This window comes from Bos taurus, chromosome 19 (assembly GCF_002263795.3).
Source record: "Bos taurus isolate L1 Dominette 01449 registration number 42190680 breed Hereford chromosome 19, ARS-UCD2.0, whole genome shotgun sequence".
In the NCBI taxonomy this organism is placed as follows: Eukaryota; Metazoa; Chordata; class Mammalia; order Artiodactyla; family Bovidae; genus Bos; species Bos taurus.
Window position 1 is genome coordinate 55,216,785 of NC_037346.1, and position 20,732 is coordinate 55,237,516.

The following is a 20,732-nucleotide window of genomic DNA, read 5'->3' on the forward strand; positions in this document are numbered from 1 at the left end:
GAGGGCACTGGCGTTGCCCTCCCTCAGCTGAGACCTGATGGCAAGAGACCTCCTGCCAGGGTTCCAGCGAGGTACCTGGACCCTGAACTCCATCGAGGCCCAGACCTGGGGCTGTGCCAGGGCACTCTACTTGGAAACATGATTTTTTAAAGAAGCACATCGACCAAAGCTGAAGAGCCAAGCTACACCTCTTGCAAAACTTGAGCAGTAGACACAGAGTTGGAAAAGCAGGGTCACCAGGAAGCCTTAGGGAGAAGTGGACACACCCGACAAGTGCCCTCGCAGCTTTCAGATGCTTGCAGCCTCTGGCTTCAACTGGGAGTCAGAGGTGGGACCCCCACCGTAAGGGTGGCTCTCAGAGGTACCGTCCCTACTCTGGTCCAATCGCGCCTCCCTGAGAAGCCCACCAGGACTTGTCTTCTCCACCCACAGAACCCCTCCCTAACCCAGGCCCTGGCAGCTGAGATGGCTCCGATGTCCTGGCCCTCCCCAGGACTTCTTGACATCCTGCCATCCCCACCGCAGGGCCCTTTTGCCCAGTTGGCTGCCTCTCCTTCAAACTATGTTCCTCCAGGGCCAGCATTAGGGGAGTCCCAGGTTTTGGCCTGCCTGTGTCATTGGTAAGTCACCCAGGGCCTCCAGGGCCTTCTTTCTGAGGCCACGTGCGTGCACCGAGGGGGAGGGGTGCTGGCGGGAAGCAAAGAGGGGCTCAGACCTCTTGGCCGCTCAAGTTCGACGGCCGCCCTCCTGTCCCCGCACCGGGGTTTTCCTGTAAGGTGTTGGAGCAGGGAGATGACTCCAGTCCCAAACCCTTCGGAGTCTGGGGTCCGGAGCGCTGGGGGTGGCGCCAGGGCCCCGTGGCTGGCTCGGGGAAGGCGGGAGTCGAGCCGGAGCTCAGCTCCCACCGCGGCGCTGCCGGAGGGGCTCGCCTCCGCCCCGTCGGGCTCGCGGCCACGCCGCAAATGCCCGGGAGTGTTTGACTCAGAGTCAGTTCCCTTTGGCGGGAAGGGTGCACACACGCCCCCAGACCCGCACCAGCGCGGCGCACTCCTGTGCGGCCCGCGCAGCCCCGCGCCCGGTGACTGCCAGCCCCCTCCTCCCGGGACCCCCAGTACCTCCGCCACACCTACGCCCCTGCCCCGCCCGGCCATCAAACTCCGGTCTGGAGGGCGGGCAGGCGCCACCCGCGTCGCCCCCACCCCGCCCATCCTTCACCTTGCCGGAATTGGCTCACGGACACGGGTTTGGGGGTTTGGAGCGGATTTATTTTTTTTCACATTTTTTCCAGCAGACCACATCCCCGCCCCCCGCTCGCGGTCCCCCGCCCCCTGCACATATACCCTACACACGCGCACACACACACACTCACACACACACCCGGCGCGCACAGACAGACACGCTCCCTCCCTCCGGCGCGCTCTACCACTCGCCGCCCGCCGCGCACGCAGCCGGCCCCGGCTCCCCGCGCCCCGCGCCCCGCGCCCCGCCGTCGCCGAGCGAAGCCGGGCTGGGCTTGGAGCTGCTCATGGAGAAAGTGCCGGGCGAGATGGAGATTGAGCGCAGGGAGCGGAGCGAGGAGCTGTCCGAGGCGGAGAGGAAGGCGGTGCAGGCGACGTGGGCCCGGCTCTATGCCAACTGCGAGGACGTGGGGGTGGCCATCCTGGTGAGGTAGGTGTCGTCCCGGCCCGGCGACGGGCCCGGGGGAGGGACGGCGGCAGCGGCTCCGGGCAGAGGCGGGCTCGGCCCGGGTCCGAGCTCGGGCGCCACCTTCCCAGCTGCGACTGGGGCCCGGGCCGGTCGGGGGATTGCGGGTAGCCTGGGGCGGCTTGGGGTGGGCGAAGCCCTGGCCGAGCCCTTCTTAGCTCTGGGCGAGGGGCTCACCAGGAACTAGGAACCAGGCACAGAAGGAAGGCACCTCCATCCCCCTCCTCTCCCGGGCCTCAGAACTCCTGGTTCAGCCAGCCTTGCCTACCTCGCCGCGACCTCAGCCACCCGCAGCTGTTTTGGACACACGTTTTACGGCCTTTCCAATAGAGGTCGTGGGGGCTTCCCATTCTAGAGACAAGAAAACTGAGGATCAGCCAAAGAGGACAAAGAGGAGCAAACCCTTTTCTCCAGCTCAGCCCCTTCCCGTATGCAGAGACCTGGAAGGGCTGCGCAAAGGGCAAAAGAATAGAGGTCAGAAGAAGTGGACCCCAGAGGTCCCACTTTCCCAGCTGGTCCCTTCCTGCCCCTGGGGCCAGGCCAGCAGGGAGCTCCCAGGTGAGGTGCAGGTGAGTGGAGAAGTAAACAGTCCCCACGGATACAGTCCCTGCTGAGTTTGATGGAGGGAAAGGGAGAAGCTTCAGGAAACAGGGCCCCATCCTGAACCCCAGGTCTGGGGAGGAAAGGTCATGGGTCTTGGGCTCAGGGGTCATTCAGGAACCACATGCCCCCAAGGGATGCACACACAGAGTGACACTGTTATTCACACTCCTACACACTAGTCAGTGCACATGCATGCCATTCCCACAGAGTGCATAAGCTAGTACCTGACTACTGCTCCAGATCACTGCTCTCTTCCCACACATGCTTGTCCCTGGGGGGTGCAGGCAGGGAGGCCCCAGACCCACACTCACCCCCAACTCTCTGTCCTTGGCAGAGGGAAGCTATCAAATCTAGGACAGATCGGGGCAGTCTTTTGGTTTAAAGATGGGGTGAAACCTCCCATTGGAAAGGACAGTTGAAGTGCATGCCTGTCTCCCAGGCTTGGCCCCATCTCTGGCTCCTCTTTTTCTCCCACACTCTCTCCCTTCTGCCTCCCCCAAGCCTGGGACCTACCCAGCTCCATAATGATGTGCCCTGATTCCAACTTAGAAACAGATTTTGGAGGAAAAAAAGAGCAAGCAGCACTCTTGAGGAGTTCCAGGAGGGCGCCCAAGGAAGAGACAGCTATTTGGGCAGCTCCCAGGCTCAGAAACAACCAGGGTGGTGGAGAAGGCAAGAGGGGATTTCAGGTTCCCAAGCCATCAGACATGGGAGGTGCATCTCTGCACTATCGAGCACCCACACGGTGGGTCACAGAGTCACAGATGCGCCAGACTGCATCCTGCCGGGGGGGGGGGGTGGCTTTTAGCACTGAGGTCTCAGGATGCACGTGGAGGATACCCACACGGGTCACCAGGAGGAAATGAGGTGAGGTTAACAGGATCATGGCTATTTTTTGTCCCGACACCCTGCCATTTGCCAATAAGGACATGAGAGGAGGGCATGGCCACCCACTCCGGTGTTCTTGCCTGAGAATCCCATGGACAGGAGCCTGGCGGGCTGCAGTCCATGGGGTCACAAAGAGTCGGACACGAATGAGCGACTAAGCCCAGCACAGATGTGTCCACAACTCCGCTCCTGGGATCCCACCCAACTTCCCCAGGAAAGGGGGGTAGGGAATTGCCGAGGAAGCAACTGAACCCCGAGGTGTTTCTGGAGGGTCTGAGCTCTCAGCAAGGTTTTCTTTCTCTCTCTGTGTCCCTCTAGTTCCCTGGGGGGAGCTGGTTTCTCAGAGGGGACTGGGTTGGGCTGGGGAGGTGTTTACCAAGTGCGCAGGCCCACAATTAACCCAAGAAGAAGACCAAGATAGCAGTTAGATCTGGCTTGCTGATAACCCCCGGCTACACTTCACCTGACCCCACCTTGGTTGCCCGGAGCCCAGCCCAGCCTGGGAGAGAAGCTGGCGGAGCAGACCCTCCCCCAGCCCCTGTTCCACCAGCCTCCCTTTTCTTTCACTCCTGCACCTGCTATCTGCCCCAGGGTGGGTGGTGTTAGGTGGCAAGACTGATAAGCTTCTCAGATCAGGCCCCTCCCCAGATCCTACACCCCACCAGTTTTGTCCTGACCACCTCCTGTTTTCACGGGCCATCCACAGGCCAGGTGGAGCCTGAGACAGTAGCCCTGGGGCCAGTCTCACCCCCTGAGGAGGCAGCAGCCACAAGGAAGGTAGCAGAGGGGCCGCCCAGACCCCACACCTCCTTTCCCTGCAGGAAGAGTCCCAGAGGGAGCACCCATGCTCCAGGAAGGCTCCCCTCCCAGTTGTAACTGCCGCCTTCCCCCAACGCAGACAGGCCTATTTCAGGCTCTCTTGGAAGCCCAGATGCCTCTGGAAGCTGAGAAACTCCCCAAGGCTGGCCGCTGAGGCTTCTCCCAGCAGCAGCGCAGGCCGGGACTGAGAGGGTCAGGAGTAAACACAGGGGCCTGGGAGAGACCCCAGGATGAAGGGGCAGAGTGCAGGCCCTTAGACTCTCATGGCTCAGAAGAGGGACCTGGCAGGACCGTCCTTCCTTGGGGCCATAACGTGGTGCTGGGTGTTGTTGGGCAGCGGACCCGCTGGGTCCCAGGCCACCATCCCCAGCAGAGCAGCCTCTGAGATGGACTGGGGAAGTCATCAATGTGGGAGCTGCTCCGGCTCCTTCCTGGTCCTGCTACCCACTCCGCTGGGCAGCCTTGGGCAGCAATTCCTCATTGAGGATATGGAGATAAAAACAGTGCCAACCTCAGAATGGTATCCCAAGGATTTATGAGATCCTATAGTAAGTGCTCAATAAATAGCCCCTGTTACCTCCTCATCATAATACCCACCTGGTTGTGGCATTAAAGGAAACCCGACAAATGGACATGCTCTGCATGTTGGTGTTCACCAGCCAAGTAGAAATTAGTATTCTTATTGCCGTGTAAGATCTCCAAAGTCAGAGATTCCCCATTTAAAGCCAGATTGCGTTTTTCATAGCTGTCCTTCACTATGATGCTTTTTTCCAATGTATTTTCAGACCCATCACCTCATTTGTCCTCACCAGTATATCTGTGAAGTAGCGAGCAGTGGTGCAGGGACTCCTCTCACACTTTTGCAGACAGAAGGTTGTGAAGTGATTTGTCCAAGGTCACACTTGGCCTCTGAGAGGGGCCCTCCCAGCTCTCCATGTGGACTGTGTCCCGGTCACTCCCCCGCCAGCCTCCGTCTCGTTGCCTGCAAGGGTGGCGGGGGCCAGCTGTTCTCCCTGCATCTATCCCAGCTCTCAGATCTGAGACCTGCCCCAAGGGTCATTTTAGCAAATTACCAGTTCTCTCTGATCACAAAGGGGAACACTCCAAAGGTGTGAAAACAACCTGAAAAAAACAGGTCCAAGACGGTCCCTCCTTTTTCTGAAGTTTCAGTTAAGTTACATAAGTTCTGATCGAGTCTGGCCACGTACCTCCCTGTCCCTACTGGGAGAGAGATGGAACGCGAATGTCATCACCATCCTGTAAACCGCAGGGCCCTGGGCCAGGGTGAAGGGTCAGAGGGTGCGTGAGACCCGGGCTCTGCTCTGGGGCTGTGGGACCGAGACGGGTAGAAAGGGAAAAAGGCGTGAAAGGTGGCAGGGAACCCACTGATGGCCTTGGAAGGAAAACAGTCCCCCTGGCCCGGGCTGTGTGCTCCTGGAGAGGCCCGACTGACACACGGAAAGAAGGAGGGAGGTGGTCCGTTGTGTGGAAGGGCAGGCCAGCTCACCCGAGGAATCTTTTACCGATGCTAAGTGAAGCTGTTGGGCTGGTGCATAGGGACAGAATATGGACCCCGTGTTGGAGAAGCAGGTGTGGGGCAGTTTCTAACAAGCCTGGAATCTTAAGGAATTTTGACTGTGTCCGGTAGGACAATGGTGAGCAATGGAATGTTTCTGAGCGGGAGAGCGACCCAGTGAATGTGACGTGCTGTGTACTTAGTCGTGTCTGACTCTTTGCACCCCCTGGACTGTAGCCCACCAGGCTCCTCTGTCCATGGGGATTCTCCAGGCAAGAAAACTGGAGTGGGGTGCCATGCTGTCCTCCAGGGGATCCTCCCCACCGAGGGATCGAACCCAGGACTCGTGCATAGTGGATGTGATATTTGGGGGGAATTAGACAATTGCAGATAAACCCGAGAGGGAAGGGGTAGATCACCCTGGGGTCTGCCCCAAGGTGTGCACAGGCTGGCTGGAGAGGTCAGATGTACAGACAGACTGGAAGGACTTACAGAACCACACCAGGCAGGTGACATCAAGTGATATCTTTAATTAAATCAACCGATGACTGTTTACTGCAGGCTGAGGAGGGAGGCAGGGAAGGGACGAAGTGAAGAGGGAAGGGACGGCATTGGGAGGAGGACTGAGTCTCATTTCTTCCCTTCCCTTCCCTTCCGTGACAGGAGTTAAGTCATGGTTGGGGCCCTCCTTTGTTTAGGAAGAGAGCTCTGACCTTATCATAACAAAGGCCTTCACGGAGCACCCTGCGTCCTCACTGCCGGGAGCTCTCTCATTGCCTCCTCCCAACATCCCACAAGGACTCTCAAGAAAGGAACAGCGGTGCCCGTTTCGTGGATGAGGAACTGAGGCTCAGAAAAGTTAACTGCCCCCCAGATCAGCACCAGCCCATGATTCCCAGAAGGCAGGCTCTTACCCTGTGACCTGCAACTGGAGCAGGCCTTGAAAAACGTGTGGTGTCTGGGAGGAAGGCAAGAGGCAAGGGAGCAAGGAAGGCAGAGACCTGGGAGAGGACATGCAGATCTGACTGCTGGAAAAGGCTGGGACCCAGGGAGGGGCTTCATGTCCACCAGCTCGGCCAGAGGAAGGGCCGGTGTTTGAGGGACGGCTGCACGTGGTGGCATGGGAGTGGGTCCTGCCTCTCGCCCCTCACCCTCTCCCACCTGTGGGAGCTTTGGGGACCAGACACCCTCAGGACCCAGCCCCGTCCTGCTGCCCCTACTGGGCCCTCCCTGCGCTCCGCCATCATCCGAACACTTCAGGGTGGGGCCCAAGGCCGCCCCCTGCTCAGCGCCTGCCTGCTGCCTCCTGCAGGTTCTTTGTGAACTTCCCGTCAGCCAAGCAGTACTTCAGCCAGTTCAAGCACATGGAGGAGCCCCTGGAAATGGAGCGGAGCCCACAGCTGCGGAAGCATGCCTGCCGGGTCATGGGGGCCCTCAACACAGTGGTGGAGAACTTGCATGACCCCGAGAAGGTGTCCTCTGTGCTCTCCCTGGTGGGCAAAGCCCACGCCCTCAAGCACAAGGTGGAGCCCGTGTACTTCAAGGTGGGTCCCCAGATGGGCGCTGCCACCCAACACCAAACCCCATTCGGCTCCCGAGCCCCACAGTCAGCGACAGCCCGGGGTGCCACCCAGCCTCGTCCCCCGGCGTGGCTGTCCCTGGGAGGGGCAGCAGGATGGGGCTGGGTCCTGAGGGTGTCTGGTTCCCAAAGTTGCCAGGTGCTGTGTCCTGAATGATGCCCTCAGCCAACCACAGGATTCTGCGGGCGGCTGGGGGCGGGGGGACCCCAGGGTTCACTCCCCGCTTCCTTTTCTTCGTTCTCAGATCCTCTCTGGAGTCATCCTGGAGGTGATCGCTGAGGAATTTGCCAACGACTTTCCCCCCGAGACGCAGAGAGCCTGGGCCAAGCTTCGCGGCCTCATCTACAGCCACGTGACCGCTGCCTACAAGGAAGTGGGCTGGGTACAGCAGGTCCCCAACGCCACCACGTGAGGAGGCAGCCTCCCTGCCGTGTCCTCCCCTGTCCCCCGGCCTCCCACCTCTTCTGACTCCCAGGGGCTGACCACCCTCCAGGGCAGGGACACTCCCAGGGAGGGTGGCTCTGGAGTGGACAGAGAAGAACAGGCACGATAGGAAAAGGCCCACTCATGCCAAGGGCCCCAAACGGATTCTCCCTGGGTAGAGCCTCCCCTCCCCTAGAACTTGGGGGGCACACCGAGCACCCCAAGACCGAGGCTGCCCCAGGCAGAGAGGCTCGGAAGGTTCCTGGCAGGAGGCTGGCTCATCAGGCCCAGAGGCAGCCCAGGCCAGCTCTGGCCACTTCCTCCCCGGGTACCCATCACATGGGGCTGTTTTTCATCTCGTGCTGAGCAGCGCTCCCTCCCGCCTTGGCCTCCAAGCAGGCCGGAGCCAGGAGAATCACGGGGATGCACGCACGTGCCGAGCCCACTCGGGGCCAACGTGGGTGTCCCTCCCACGCACACCAGCAGGGTGGGTGTGGGGGAGGGTTGCTTCCCGGCTGACTCCGGAGTCCACGTTCCCAGTTCTGGGGTGAGGCCCTGGGGACGGGCTCTGAGAGGGTGGCCAGTAGCCTCCGGGTGACTCCAGCTGACTTGGAGCACTCGGGGAGGGCTGGCCCCCAGACGTGGCGGCTGGGAACACTCCAGCCTCCCTGGGCCCCCTTGGGGCTGGGGCTCTGGGAGCTCAATGGAGGGGCGGAGGCCAGGCCAGGCTGGAGGCGGGAGGGGGGAGAGGCGCGGGGGCGGGAAGGGAATGGGAAGCAGGGGTCAGCCAGAGGCTCGGGACACGCGTTGGAGAGAAACAGTCCCAGCAGTTTCCCAGGGAAGAGGCGGCGTTCCCCCTGCCCCCTCCGGGGCTCCAAGCTGGGAGCTGGCCCGTGGGGCCGGCCGGACCTCTGCTCGCAGGCGTCCCCGCGCAGCTCAGGTCCTCCGAGGGCAGCCTGGCGAGGCCCTGCCTCCCGGCCTTCCTGCCACTGACCACCCTGGCCCCCACCTTCTCCTGCTGCCTTCCCTGCCTCAGCACCACTCGAGGGAACGGAGCCCTCGGGGACTGCTGGCAACAGCCAGGGGGCCGCTCCAGATGTTTGCAGCTGGGCCCTGGCCGGCCCCAGACCTCAGAGCAGATGGACAGGAAGCCGGCAGGCGGCTTTTTACCTGCTCAGGAGGTGCTGGCAGGGCCTGCAGAGCTTCCGGAAGTGCCGGAGGGGCCAGGAGAGGGTCAGAAGGAGGAAGGGGGTTTGCCCTCCCACGCCTCTCCCCAGGCAGGCTCTGCCGCCAAAGAGGAGCTTGTTTACAGCCAGGAGAGGAGACTTCCTGCTTCTAGAGAAAAGGGCTTTTTTATAGGGGCCTGGAGGGCCGGGGAGAGAGAGCTGGCCGGTGCGAGTGAATCAGAGCCACATGGACAGCATTTCCCGACACGAAGCCCCGTCGCCTCCCCTCTCTTGCCTCAGCCGGACCCCTGGGACCGAAATCTTGCCAAACCCTAAACATTAGGAAACCGCCGAAATCTCCCGCCTCCCCCATTTCTGCTCCTGTGGGCTCCGTGGAGATGGGCCACCATGGGGACTGGCCGGGGCCCTGCACCTTCCTGGGCCCCAGCACCCCACGTTTCTGGGGGAATCCCCTCATCCCTTTCCACACTCTCATCTCCTCGGGGCACAGATGTAACCCCCAAGAGAGTGTGTCTGCCTGGGCCCAGGGCCTGCAGGCCCAACTACTGCTGAGTCCAAACGGGTTCAGAGGGTGGGATGGAGTTCCGGGGCAGAGTTCTAGAAGGCCTCCATCTAGCTTCTCTTATCAGAGACGCAATATTCGGCCAGATGCCACTGTTTATTGAACTGTCTCTGCTTAAGGGTGTGTGTGGGTGTGTGAGCGTGTGTGTGTGGGTTTGATGGGGGCAGTCAGGAGGTGGTGATGGGGGTGGGGGGCGGTGAGTGCCAAGGGGACACCCATGGGTGGCCCGAGGGGGTACCACAGGCCAACCTGGGAGTGTCCACATCTTACAACTGAGGACAAGCACTCATGTCTATATGGTTCGTTGTAGTTTGTGAAACACTTTCAGGCAGTTCCATCACTCAGTTCTCATGGAGGTGGGCGCTGCAGGCAGGACTCAGGATTTAGAGGAAAAGAGCTGAGGCTCAGGGGGCTGGCGGAGGTCGTACCGCAGGTTCCTGGCAGAAGAGGGCCTTAGAAGCTGGGTACAGTGGGCTCCTTTCAGGGGCCCCACATGGGTCTCCAGGAGGGTAGTGTCTGTCTCACCAGTCCCTGACCCCTGGCCCCTCCGCAAAGGTCCCCTGGCCCCATGCCGAGGCCCTAGTAACCTGTCACCTCCTTCTGTCTCATCCACAGCCCACCGGCCACGCTGCCCTCTTCGGGGCCATAGGACCCTCTTCTTCTCCCCCGTCCCTGGCAGCACCTTGAGCAGAAGGCCGAGTTCTGAAGACCCTCCATCTCTGGGTGCCAAGGAAGCTGGAAGAATCCCTGACTCATCTTCCTGGAAAGAGGCTGCCTCCGCCTGGGCCACAGTCCCCCCCGGAGCCACCGGGAGGTGATACCGGCTACCCGGATGCTGACTCCAAGGGCGCCAAAGCGGGTGGCCTGTGGGGATGGGGGACCCTCCCTCCTTGAAGAGCCGGGCACACCCTTCTTAGCTTTTCTACTCACTGTTAGAGACCGGCGGGGATCAGGGACAGGTCTGTGAGTCACTCGAGGAACGAAGAGGCCTGTTTCTATCTGCCTGGCCACACGCCGGTCTGGTCTCCGCATCACTTATCTAGAGTACCATGCACACGTCTATTGCATATACAGATATATTCTATATCCAATCTCTATATAAATATATATATATATATACATACATATCTTATAATGTGTACAGTGGGGCCCAGAGGTACGTATGAGGCTTCGGTTCTGCTCACCTAGGGATCCTGGCAGCTTCTGGGCAGAGATCAGAGTGTTCTGGAAGAGACAATGGGGGTCCCACAGATGCACAGAGAGGGCCACATGGCAGGGCGGAGGCAACGCAGCTCGCCAGCAAAGCCCAGACCCTTCTCTCTGACCAGCTGCCCACATCCCAGCTCTCGAGACAGAAAGGTTTTGGTGCGCCCTACCTCTGCCCCCTACCAAAGGAGGTGGCTTCCTGACTTGCCCCCAGATGGGCCGGGGCAGGCAGAGGGGGCCGGAAGTTCTGGACGGGGTGACTGCAGCCAGCAGGGGAAGGGCCGCGGTCAAGAAACCTGGAATGCCAGGTTCCATCTGCCTTTGCCGCTAAGACAGTGGGAGGGAATCCAGGCTGCTTATCTGCCAGGCAGGGCAGTGGTGATTGGACCAGATGCCTCTGTCTCGTCCTGGCACTCTGAGGGCCACGGGCCTTCCCTCCCCTGCCTCACCTGGCTGCTGGCTGGTGGTCGGGCCTGTCCATCCATCCAGGTCGGCATTGCTGGGATTCCCCCGCCCATGTGTGCCCCTGGGTTGTGCGTGTCGTCCTCAAGGATGCTTCGCTGCTGTGGTTTTCATGCTCGCCTCCTCCCGTCCCGTCTTCGTGCAGCCGTCTGTGTAACTGCCTGTCCTCCTTTTGTAGTTTCTGGCGTTTGTAACCAGACCCAGCCGTGTCATTAAACAGACTCGTTCTTCCCGTGTCTGTGCACACTCCTTTGGTCTTTTCCTGCCATCTGCCCCTCGCCTCTGTCTCCCCATCCTGAGTTAAAGACCGGGGCATTTTTCTTGGAAGGTGACCTCCCCACCAAGGGCCCCCCTCACCTGCGTCTCAGCCTTGGCTGGTCGCGGGCCCCTCTGACTGGGGCTCAGGACGGTGGTGCGGATCCCCCTGGTGGTTCAGTCGGGATCACAGAGCTGCAGACTGGAAGCTGGGCTCTTGGGGGTGGGGTGGGGCAGAAAGGGAGTCTGGGCTTGTTTTAAAATGTCCGGGAGACTTTTCACCTTTTGTTCTGGAAATCTCCCTGGTGCGGATAGGATAAGCGAGGGAAGACTCCAGGGAGAGATGTTCGGAAAGGAAGGTCCTGCTAGTTTAGTGAGCCAAGCAAGCCAAGGGCGAGGCCTTGACCTTCCAGACCTGAGCTGGCTGTCCCATACCCTGCTTGCCGCATGAGGTTCATGGGTGGGGTAGCCTGTGGGCGTTTGAGAAAGTCTGCCCTTATAAGCCTTATCCCGTAGGCCCACCCTGAACCCTCAGCTCCCAGCCCCTTCTGTCTCCCACTCCACAGCCTCAGGCCAGGCCTGCCCAGCCCCCACCCCTGATGGCGGCCACAGTCAGCAGCACAACTCCCCGAGGAGCAGAGCGACCGGGAGGTCACCACCCCCGGGGTGGGCTGCAGGGGAAGCAGGAAGCAGCGTCTGCCTCTGGGGAGGGCTCCGGCTGCCTGGGAAGATTCAGCTGACACACAAGGAAAGTCTCATCTCTCCAGGCCGTGAACTCCTTGAATGAAGCCTGAGCCTCCACTGCCTGGACCTGGCACAGCCGAGGTGCTGGATAGCAATCCAGGGAATAAATAAACTCCACTCTTAGAAAGCAAGACCAGTACCTGGGGCCAAAAATGAGCTGGGCGCTTCACCGATACAGGAGGCACGTGCAGGCTGGAGAGGATGGAGCGAGGGCAAGGCTACTCCAGGGACAGAGCGCCCGGCTCTGCAGGGACTGTCTCCCTACGCTGTGTGACCTTGGGCAAGTCACTCAGACTTTCCGAGCCATGGGCCACCTCTAATTTAAAATAGGAGTGAACATGAGACCTGTCTTGCGAGGCAGGCATGAGGAGACCGAGGATGCATGCCATGGTCCTGGGGACGTGGGAATGCTCAGGACAAAGTGACCGCCAGGTCATTGGAAGCAACAAAGAGAAGGACGGCGGGGGTGGGCAAGGAGCTGGCTAAGATGAGTGACTGCCAGACTTCCAGGTTCCGGGCCTCATGGTCCCTGGTGGGCTCAGACTGAGCCAGAGCCAGAGGGCTCTGGGTGGCGGTGGGGACCTCGTGGCTGTGGTCCCCACAGTGGCTGTGGCTAAGAGAAGGGACATCTGTGGTCGGAGGTGGGGGGTAGTCTCTAGAAAGAAAAATCCCTCCCCATTTCACTTCTCTTGCCCGGAGTGTGGTGAAGGGGCCTCGGAGATGGGAGTTTTTCTGGAATGCGGCTCTGGAGAAAGATTCTCTCCACTGCCCACCCCACAAAGAGGGGACATTGGCAACTGGTGATTTACCCTATAGTTGGGGGAGGGGTGTTGCTTGAGGAGGGGCCTGATAAAAGTCTGAACAGAGGCGATGATGCTCGGAAGGGCTCACCGGGTCCTGGTGGGTGGCAGGCTGGAGGCAGGAGTCTACCGGGTACAGGAGCAGTGACTGGCGTTTTATTTTGTGCTCTGTGCTGAGGAATAACCTTGTCGCCGACCGAGAAGAGCAAGTGGGTCAGCTCCCCTTGGCAGTGAGCGATGGGGTGTCAGGAACGCGAGTGCAGAGGCTGTCTCCTTCCCTGCCACGCGGACCCAGTGAGGCAGCCCCACAGTGACGCCTGCTGGCCGAGGCGGGAACGTCACGCGGGAAGAAGCCTCAGCCTGAGCGGGCGGGCCAAATTTTTCCTATTTTCCTTCCTCTGGGGCTCACGTTCCTCCGTCTATTTATTTTTGGCCGCGCGTGGCTTAGTTCCCCGACCAAGGATCGAACTCAAGTCCTCGGCAGTGAAATCCCAAGTTTTAACCACTGGACCAGTGGGGAATTCCCTCTCCCTTGCTTTAGAGGAAGTGGTGCCCCAACCAAGCCTAAAGCCAAAAGAAAAAATGTACACCCCATGTATATTTATGAAAATATCCTCCCCTGTTTTGACCCAAGTGGGAAAAAAGTAATTTTTAAAAGACTATACACAAAGCCCCACATTTGCTAAGCTGTTAGGTTACCAACATCAACAGATAAACTCACTTAATTGGAGACACAACAGCCTCGCAGGGGTTACCAAAATAAACAACGGGGACTTCCCTGGTGGTCCACGGGTTGAGAATCCACCTGCCAGTGCAGTGGGCGTGGGTTCGACCCCTGGTCTGGGAAGATCCCAGCCCCGTGCCACAACCGCTGAGGCCCTCATGCCCTAGAGCCCACCCTCTGCGACAAGAGGAGCCACCTCACTGAGAAGCTCGGGCACCGCACCTAGGCAGTGGTTCTGCTGGCGGCACCTGGAGAAAGCCCGTATGCAGGAGCAGAGACCCAGCGCAGCTGGAGGGGAAAAAAACAGTGGCCTTTGTTTAAAATTTTTAATTTTTTTTGTTCATCATGGATATTTTTGTTTTAATCAAGTTTTCTTTACTATTGTATTTATTTCCTTTGATTACTGCTCCCACCCTTAAATATTGCGTCCCAGGCAAATGCCTCACTCATCTCACTCTATTCTCAGCCCTTTCTCAGTACATCCTTTAAGACATCCCAACTGAAAAACACTCATCTTTGGCCTCAAAAGTTTCCCTCCTCCAACCTTCCAGGGCAATGGGTTTCAGAGCGGCTCATCTGATACATCTGGTAAAAGCACTGTGGCATCAAGATAAGAGCCTGGACCGGGATGGTCCCTTAGGGTTGGTGACACTGGGTTGGAGGTTTTGGTGGCGGGAAACAGAAGTCCACTAAGGCTCACAGAATAAGGGGGTCTGGGAAATGTGCCGGTGGTCCAGAGGTTAGGAGTCCACGCTTTCACTGCCGAGGGCTGGAGTTCGATCCCTGGTGGGGGAACTAAGACCCCACAAGCTGTGCAGTGCAGAGAGTCAGGCCTCGGGGAATCAGGAAAAAACCACACGGCCCAGCCTCGCTGGAAGCAAGGACCCCAGCACAGCTGCCCAGGAGTCTATGAACCGAGCAGGGGCCTGGGAGAGGGCAGCTCCAGGTCCAATGATCCTTCGGGAGCAGACTCACCTTTCCATGCTCTGAGGCTCTTCTCACCCCCCCTTCTTGCCTCAAGCCCCCTGAGCACCTCATGCGCACTGGCTTCTCAGTTAATGACCTTAACTCTCACTTCATGGAGACGCCTTCGCCGCCCCCCCCCCATCTGGTCTCCCACCAGAGGCACAGCCCACCTCTCCGTCTTCCCAGGTGAGTCCTGTAAGAGCCACCCCCTCCCTCTGGAGCGCTTCCCTTCTGCCATCTTGGCCCTTGCCCTGTCCCCACTCTCCTGACTCGGGGTCCCCCACCCCGTTCCATGCCTCTTGGCTTCTGCTCCTCCACCGGGGGTCAGGCTCCCCTGTGTCCACTTTGCATCTGTCTTAACCACTCACTCTGGACGCTGGCCAGGACCCCCAGGAATACTCTCTGGACAGCTTCTGGTTTTGTCTCACCCCCTCAGCCCATCCCCCACCCACCATGGCCCCTTCTCGGCTCTTCCCTTTTCCCCTGACCTCCGGGGTGTCTTCCGATACTGTCTCATCGGTGAGCTCACCCAGGCCCCAAATTTAAGCCCCAGCTCTGACAGCACCATTGTGCTGCAGGCTGCAGTGGCCAGCTGCCCCCTGAACGCCCTACAATTTAACCTGGATGAGCCAGAACTGTTGATGCTCCTCCTGCCAAATCCTGTTCTTCCTGGCGATTTTCCCCTAGAAAGTGGCCCTTCCACTCGCTAAGGTAAACAGACCAGAAACCTCAGACCCATCCTCACTGTCCTCTCTTGCAGTCCCTCACATCCTCACATCCAATCCCTCCATGAATCGTGTCGGACCAACTTCAAAACTAGATCCCTACTGGGTCTCCTCCCACCACCTCTGCTGCTACCCCTGGTCCAAGCCTCTGCCCCCTCCCTCTGTCTCCTCCACGCCGCTTCCCGCAGCCATCATCGTCTCCGCCACCAAGCCGCGGCTTTAAAGATGTTCTGCCACTGGGACTTCCCTAGTGATCCAGTGGTTAAGAATCCACCTTGCAGTGCAGGGGATCAGGGTTCGATCCCTGGTAGGGGAACTAAGATCCCACATGCTGAGGAGCAACTAAGCTGGAGCGCCACAACTACTGATCAGGAGTCCATGTGCCGCCACAAAAGATCCCACAGGATGCTGCTAAGATCCAATGCAGCCACATAAGTAAGTATTAAAAAAAAAAAAACCAGCAGATTTTATTCACAACTATTGCAGTTGGGGGAAAGAGAGCTCAGTTTAGAACCAGCTCAACTCTAACACCTGGTGGGTGAGTGGAAATTTCCAGCCAAGAAGCGAGAGTGGGAAGGGGCGGGGAGGGGGGAGGGGGGAGGGTAATGTAAGACTGTACATCCTCTGTAATGTGGATGTTAGACTGCTAGGGGGCGACACTGGGGCGCGGATGTGGCTTCAATGACGGGATCCTTGGGGAAGGCAGGCGGGGCCTCAGACATCATGGAAGGCGGGGCCTCAGACATCAAAACGCGTTGTGGAAGATGAGGGTGTAACGGATTCTAGCTAAGCCAACTGAGCTGGAGGCTAGCTAAAATTGGACAATGCAGATGAACCTAGAAGTCCAGAGGTCAAGCCTAGTAGTAGAAAGATCGGGAAAGTCTGAGTTACAGCTTCTTTGTCACTTTCTCCCTCAGCCCCTGATGGCTCAGTGGTAAAGATTCCGCCTGTAATGCAGGAGAAGCGAGTTCAACTCCTGGGTCAAGAAAATCCTCTGGAGAAGGAAATGGCAACCCATTCCAGTATTCTTGTCTGGGAAATCCCACGGACAGAGGAGCCTGGCCAGCTGCACTTCACAGGGCTGCAGAAGAGTCTGCTATGACTTAGCGACTGAGCACACACAGCCTCAGACCATAGGGGAGCACCAAGTACCACCACGAGCCAGGGATGAGTCCTGAGTAACTGCACAAGGGCAGGTGGGCAGGCCTAGCCCGGGGTCCTCCAAATGGACTGGTCTCATGGAAAGAGGCAACACCCTCACAGCCCAGAGTGTCCTCAGAGCCCCTCCTGTCTCACCCATCCCTCCAGTGTGGACTGGGGGGAAGGTAGTGAGGAGGGGTGGGGGAGGGGAGGAAGGAGGGGGAGAGGTGGGCAGAGGGGGAGGGGAGGAGCCTCCAGGGGCAGGTGGGAAAGTGAGCCCTTGACCTCATGTAAGTCCAAAGACAGAACGTGCAATACCATTCCTTGTTAAAAGCAACAGTTTTATTATGCAAAAACCAAAAAATTTAAGTGCGCTTCAGAAAATGTAGCCTCACCCAGAATCCATCACCCTCGCCCAATCTTCCAGATGTCTTTTGTACACATTAAAAATTTTATAATGCTTGAAATTTTTATACGTAGCTTTAAAAATAGCATTCACGAGGGGGGTGTTGTATGATTAGGAAAGCAATACATGATCATTGCAGGGAATTTGGGGATGAAAGGAAAACACAAAAGAAAAAAGTCACCTGTGATCCCTTCAAGCAGAGGCAATTCATTACTGTCAGCGTTTTGGTCTAAATCCTTGCAGCCTCTTCCCCGGGCTGACATACCTCACACCTGCCATGTACGTATTGCGTTGTACGTTAAGTTGGGATCCTATGGTTCACGTTGATTTCACCGAGATCTCTTTGCTAAATGGCGCCTCTTGGAGTTTGTGCAAATCAATGCTTCACGTCCGGGTCACATGGTGACGATGACAGCTGACTCCACAGCGGCACATGTGCCAGACATGTTTCCAGGGAGATTCTGGCCCTTAGTTTGTGTGTTTGGTTTCTTTTGTTTGCTTGTTTTATTTTGTTTTAAATTTACCTTGGCTGCACTGGGTCTTCGTTGCTGCGCACAGGCTTCTCTAGTTGGGGCGCTCAGTCTCTAGATCACATGGGCTCAGTAGTTACAGCACGAGAGCCTAGTTGGGGCTTGTGGGATCTTAGTTTCCCAACCAGGGATGGAATCCGAGCCCCCTGCACTGGGAGCGTGGAGTCTCATCCAGTGGCCCATCAGAGAAGTCCCTGGGTCCTCAGTTTGAAATGAGCCAGGGAAGGAGGCCACCGTCTCCTCCCAGGCAACCAACCCCAGCCTGCAGTTTCCACTCCCACCCCGGTGTCTTCTTCTCCACTTAGCACCCAGAGAATGAATAAGACTGTATCAGCCCTCCACTCACTCCCATCAACCCCCCCCCACCACCGCCCCCACAGCTTCACACAGTCACACTCAGAACGCAGAGTCCTGGCCCGGCCCGCTGGATGGCACCGTTTACCCCAGGGCCCATCTCTCCAGCCTCGTTTCCGTCTCCGTGCTCCAGTCCCACTCACCTCCCTGATGCTCCTGAGAGGCACACGTGCCCACTCCCGCCCCAGGGCCTTTGCACCTGCTGCTCCCTGTGCCACAGTGCTTTCCTTCTGCCTCATCTCATGGCTCCATCCTTCCCTTCACTCAGGTCTCTGCTCAAAGCTCATCTCCTCAGAGAAGCCTTCCCTGACCACCTCTCCAACACAGCGGGCCCATCCCATCCATCTCTCTGCGCCCTGGTCGAGCTTTCCTGTGGCTCTGACCATGACCTGATATTACACTTTGGCTTGTCTGCTTCCCTCATTGGCACAGCCTGCCATGGGGGCATGAACCTCACGTGTCAGATCCGGAGTAGGATGAGGTGAGTGAGGCACTCGCCTCAGGGGCAAAACTCACGGGGCATCTCAAAGCCCAAAAATCAAGAGAAATCTTTTTTTCTGTCCACACTCAGAGGCATGTGGGATATTAGTCCTCCAGTCAGGAAACGAACCTGCCTTGAAAGTACGGAGTCTTAACCAATGGACCACCAGCGAAATACCAAGAGAAATCATATTTTAATGCATTTCTTTTTTTTTTTTTTTTTTCCAGCCATGCCCCTTGATTTGTGGGATCTTGTTGTCTGACCAGGGACTGAACCCTTGTCCTTAGCAGTGAAAGCACAAAGTCCCCTGGACCACCAGGAAAGTACCCCCTGCAATATTTTTTTTGTTGTTAGATAGAAGTTAATGCCCACAAAATCCGTGATGGAAAAAAATCAACATTTTTAATGAAGTCAGGATCCATTTTCCCTGCCCTTCTGTCCTGTTTAGAGCCGTCCAGCCACAGCTGACGCTGGGAAACATTCCTGAATGAATTAAGAACAGCCGGGGAGAAAGCGGAGTCGGGTGGAGGCGAAAGACCAGCGGCAGGTGGACAGAGGGAGGAAGGACAGAGAGGAGGGGTCGCCCCCACAAGGGCCAGGCCGGGAGTCTGGAGGAGCCCCCTGCCGGGAATGCAGCTGGGGAAAGAGGTTATTAGGTGCAGTCCTGAGAACGGGGCAGGGATGAGAGGCAGGGAATTTGTTACTCGAAAACTGGGCTCGACTCGGTGGACGTTGCGCCAAGAGACACAGTCAAGCCAAACAGCGGGAGAAGGAAGCATTTATTACTTGCAGCAAGTAAGGAGAAACACTGGGGAATCTTTCCCAAAGCAGCAAAAATGGGGACATTTTTTAAGCTAAGGGTATGCGTATATTCATGAAGTGGGGTGGGGGGTTGAGTGAGATATGTATATTCATGAAGGGGTGGGGTTGATATATGTATATTCATGAAGGGGTGGGGTTGAGTGATATATGTATATTCATGAAGGGGTGGGGTTGAGTGATATATGTATATTCATGAAGGGGTGGGGTTGAGTGGTTATATATATTCATAAAGGGGGGTGGAGCAGAGGAAAATGAAGCATCGAATTGGGGCAAAGGTCAATAGAGACCAAACTTTAGCTGATTGAAGTCATGAGGGTCAGAAAAGGTCACCAGCATCATTCTTGAGGTTCTGGTTGACATTGTGGCTGAGGGGTTTAAATTCTGTAAAACAGTTCAAGAAAGGGCTCCAAGCTAATCTTTACCATTGAAACAAAACCCAAAGTCTTTACAACTGATTTATTATCTTTGCTATTATTACTTCTCTTGCCTGATAACTTTTTTTTTTTTTTGGCTGCATTGGGTCCTAGTTGTGGCAGGCAGGATATAGCTCCCAGACCAGGAATCAAACCTGGGCCCCTTGCATTGGGTGTGCAGAGTCTCAACCTCTGAACCACCAGGGAAGTCCCTTGCCTGCATCCTTTTGTTCTCTTAAAATCACTAGTTACTGAAACCTGTTCAGCAAGCACTGTGGCCAGGCTTAGATCACAAAAATGACTTTTTAGCCAAAAATAGCATCTCTTCTGTCAAGAAAGCAATGCCTGGTTCTGGGGACCCCCTACCCTATCTACTAATAAGCTGGGCTTCTTAAAGGAGTGCAAGAAGCTCTGACAAGGAGAGTCAGAGCTAGAGCTGGTGGTGTGGTTTTGGTGGTGGTTGTTGTAGAACTTGAATAACTCAATGTGTTGGTTTCCTGGGCTTCTAGAACAAATGACCACAAACTGGGCAACTTAAAAAAGCAGAAACTTTTCTGCTTCTCTCACAGTCTGGAGGCCAGAAGTCCAAAAGGAAGGTGTGGGCAGGGCTGCACTCACTCTGACAGCTCAGGGGAGAATCCAGGTTATTGCTGTTGCTGTTCAGTTAGCCAGGCGTGACCGACTCTTTGCAACCCCATGGACTGCAGCATGCCAGGCCTCCCTGTCCCTCACCATCTCCTGGAGTTTGCCCAAGTTCATTTCCATTGCATCAGTGATCCTGTCCAGCCATCTCATCCTCTGACGCTGTCTTCTCTTTCCACCCTCGATCTTTCCCAGCATCAGGGACTTTTCCAGTGAGTCGCCTGTTCTCATCAGAGGACCAAAATACTGGAGCTTCAGCTTCAGCATCAGTCCTTCCAGTGAATATTCAGGGTTATCTCCTTTAAGACTGACTGGTTTGATCTCCTTGCTGTCCAAGGGACTTTCAGGAGTCTTCTCTAGCACCACAGTTCGAAGGCATCAATTTTTTGGTGTTCTGCCTTCTTTACAGTCCAGCTGTCACAACCGTACGTGACCACTGGGAAGACCACAGCGTTGACTTTACAAACCTTTGTCGGGAGAGGAATGTCTCTGCTTTACGACTCATTGTCTGGGTTCGTCATGGCTTTCCTGCCAGGAAGCAATTGCCTTTTGATTTCATGGCTGCAGTCACCATCTGCAGTGATTTTGAAGCCAGGATATAGGGTCCCCTCCAAAAATCCATATGTTGAAACCTGACCCCTCAGGTGCTGGTACTTGGAGGTGGGGCCTTTAGGAGGTGATTGGTCATGAGAGTGGAGCCATTCTGATGAGACTAGTGTCCTTATCAGAGGGATGCCAGAAGCTCCCTTGTCCCTCTGCCCTGTCACGTGTGCAGCCTGT

General features: G+C 57.2%; 1 protein-coding gene across 2 annotated transcripts; it reads left to right on the plus strand.

Moving 5' to 3' along the window:
• The first annotated feature begins 1,362 nt into the window (after positions 1-1,362).
• CYGB (cytoglobin) lies at positions 1,363-11,186 on the plus strand. 2 transcript variants are annotated; one of them, XM_005221178.5, is made up of 4 exons: positions 1,363-1,668; positions 6,843-7,074; positions 7,355-7,492; positions 9,898-11,186. In XM_005221178.5, exons 1-4 carry the CDS (start codon positions 1,526-1,528, stop codon positions 9,967-9,969), a joined length of 585 nt encoding a protein of 194 aa, XP_005221235.1. In that variant the 5' UTR covers positions 1,363-1,525; the 3' UTR covers positions 9,970-11,186. The 2 variants fall into 2 exon arrangements, with proteins under 2 accessions (XP_005221235.1, NP_001193649.1); NM_001206720.2 differs by having other exon boundaries at positions 1,435-1,668; positions 7,355-7,518; positions 9,898-11,185.
• The last annotated feature ends 9,546 nt before the right edge of the window (positions 11,187-20,732 follow it).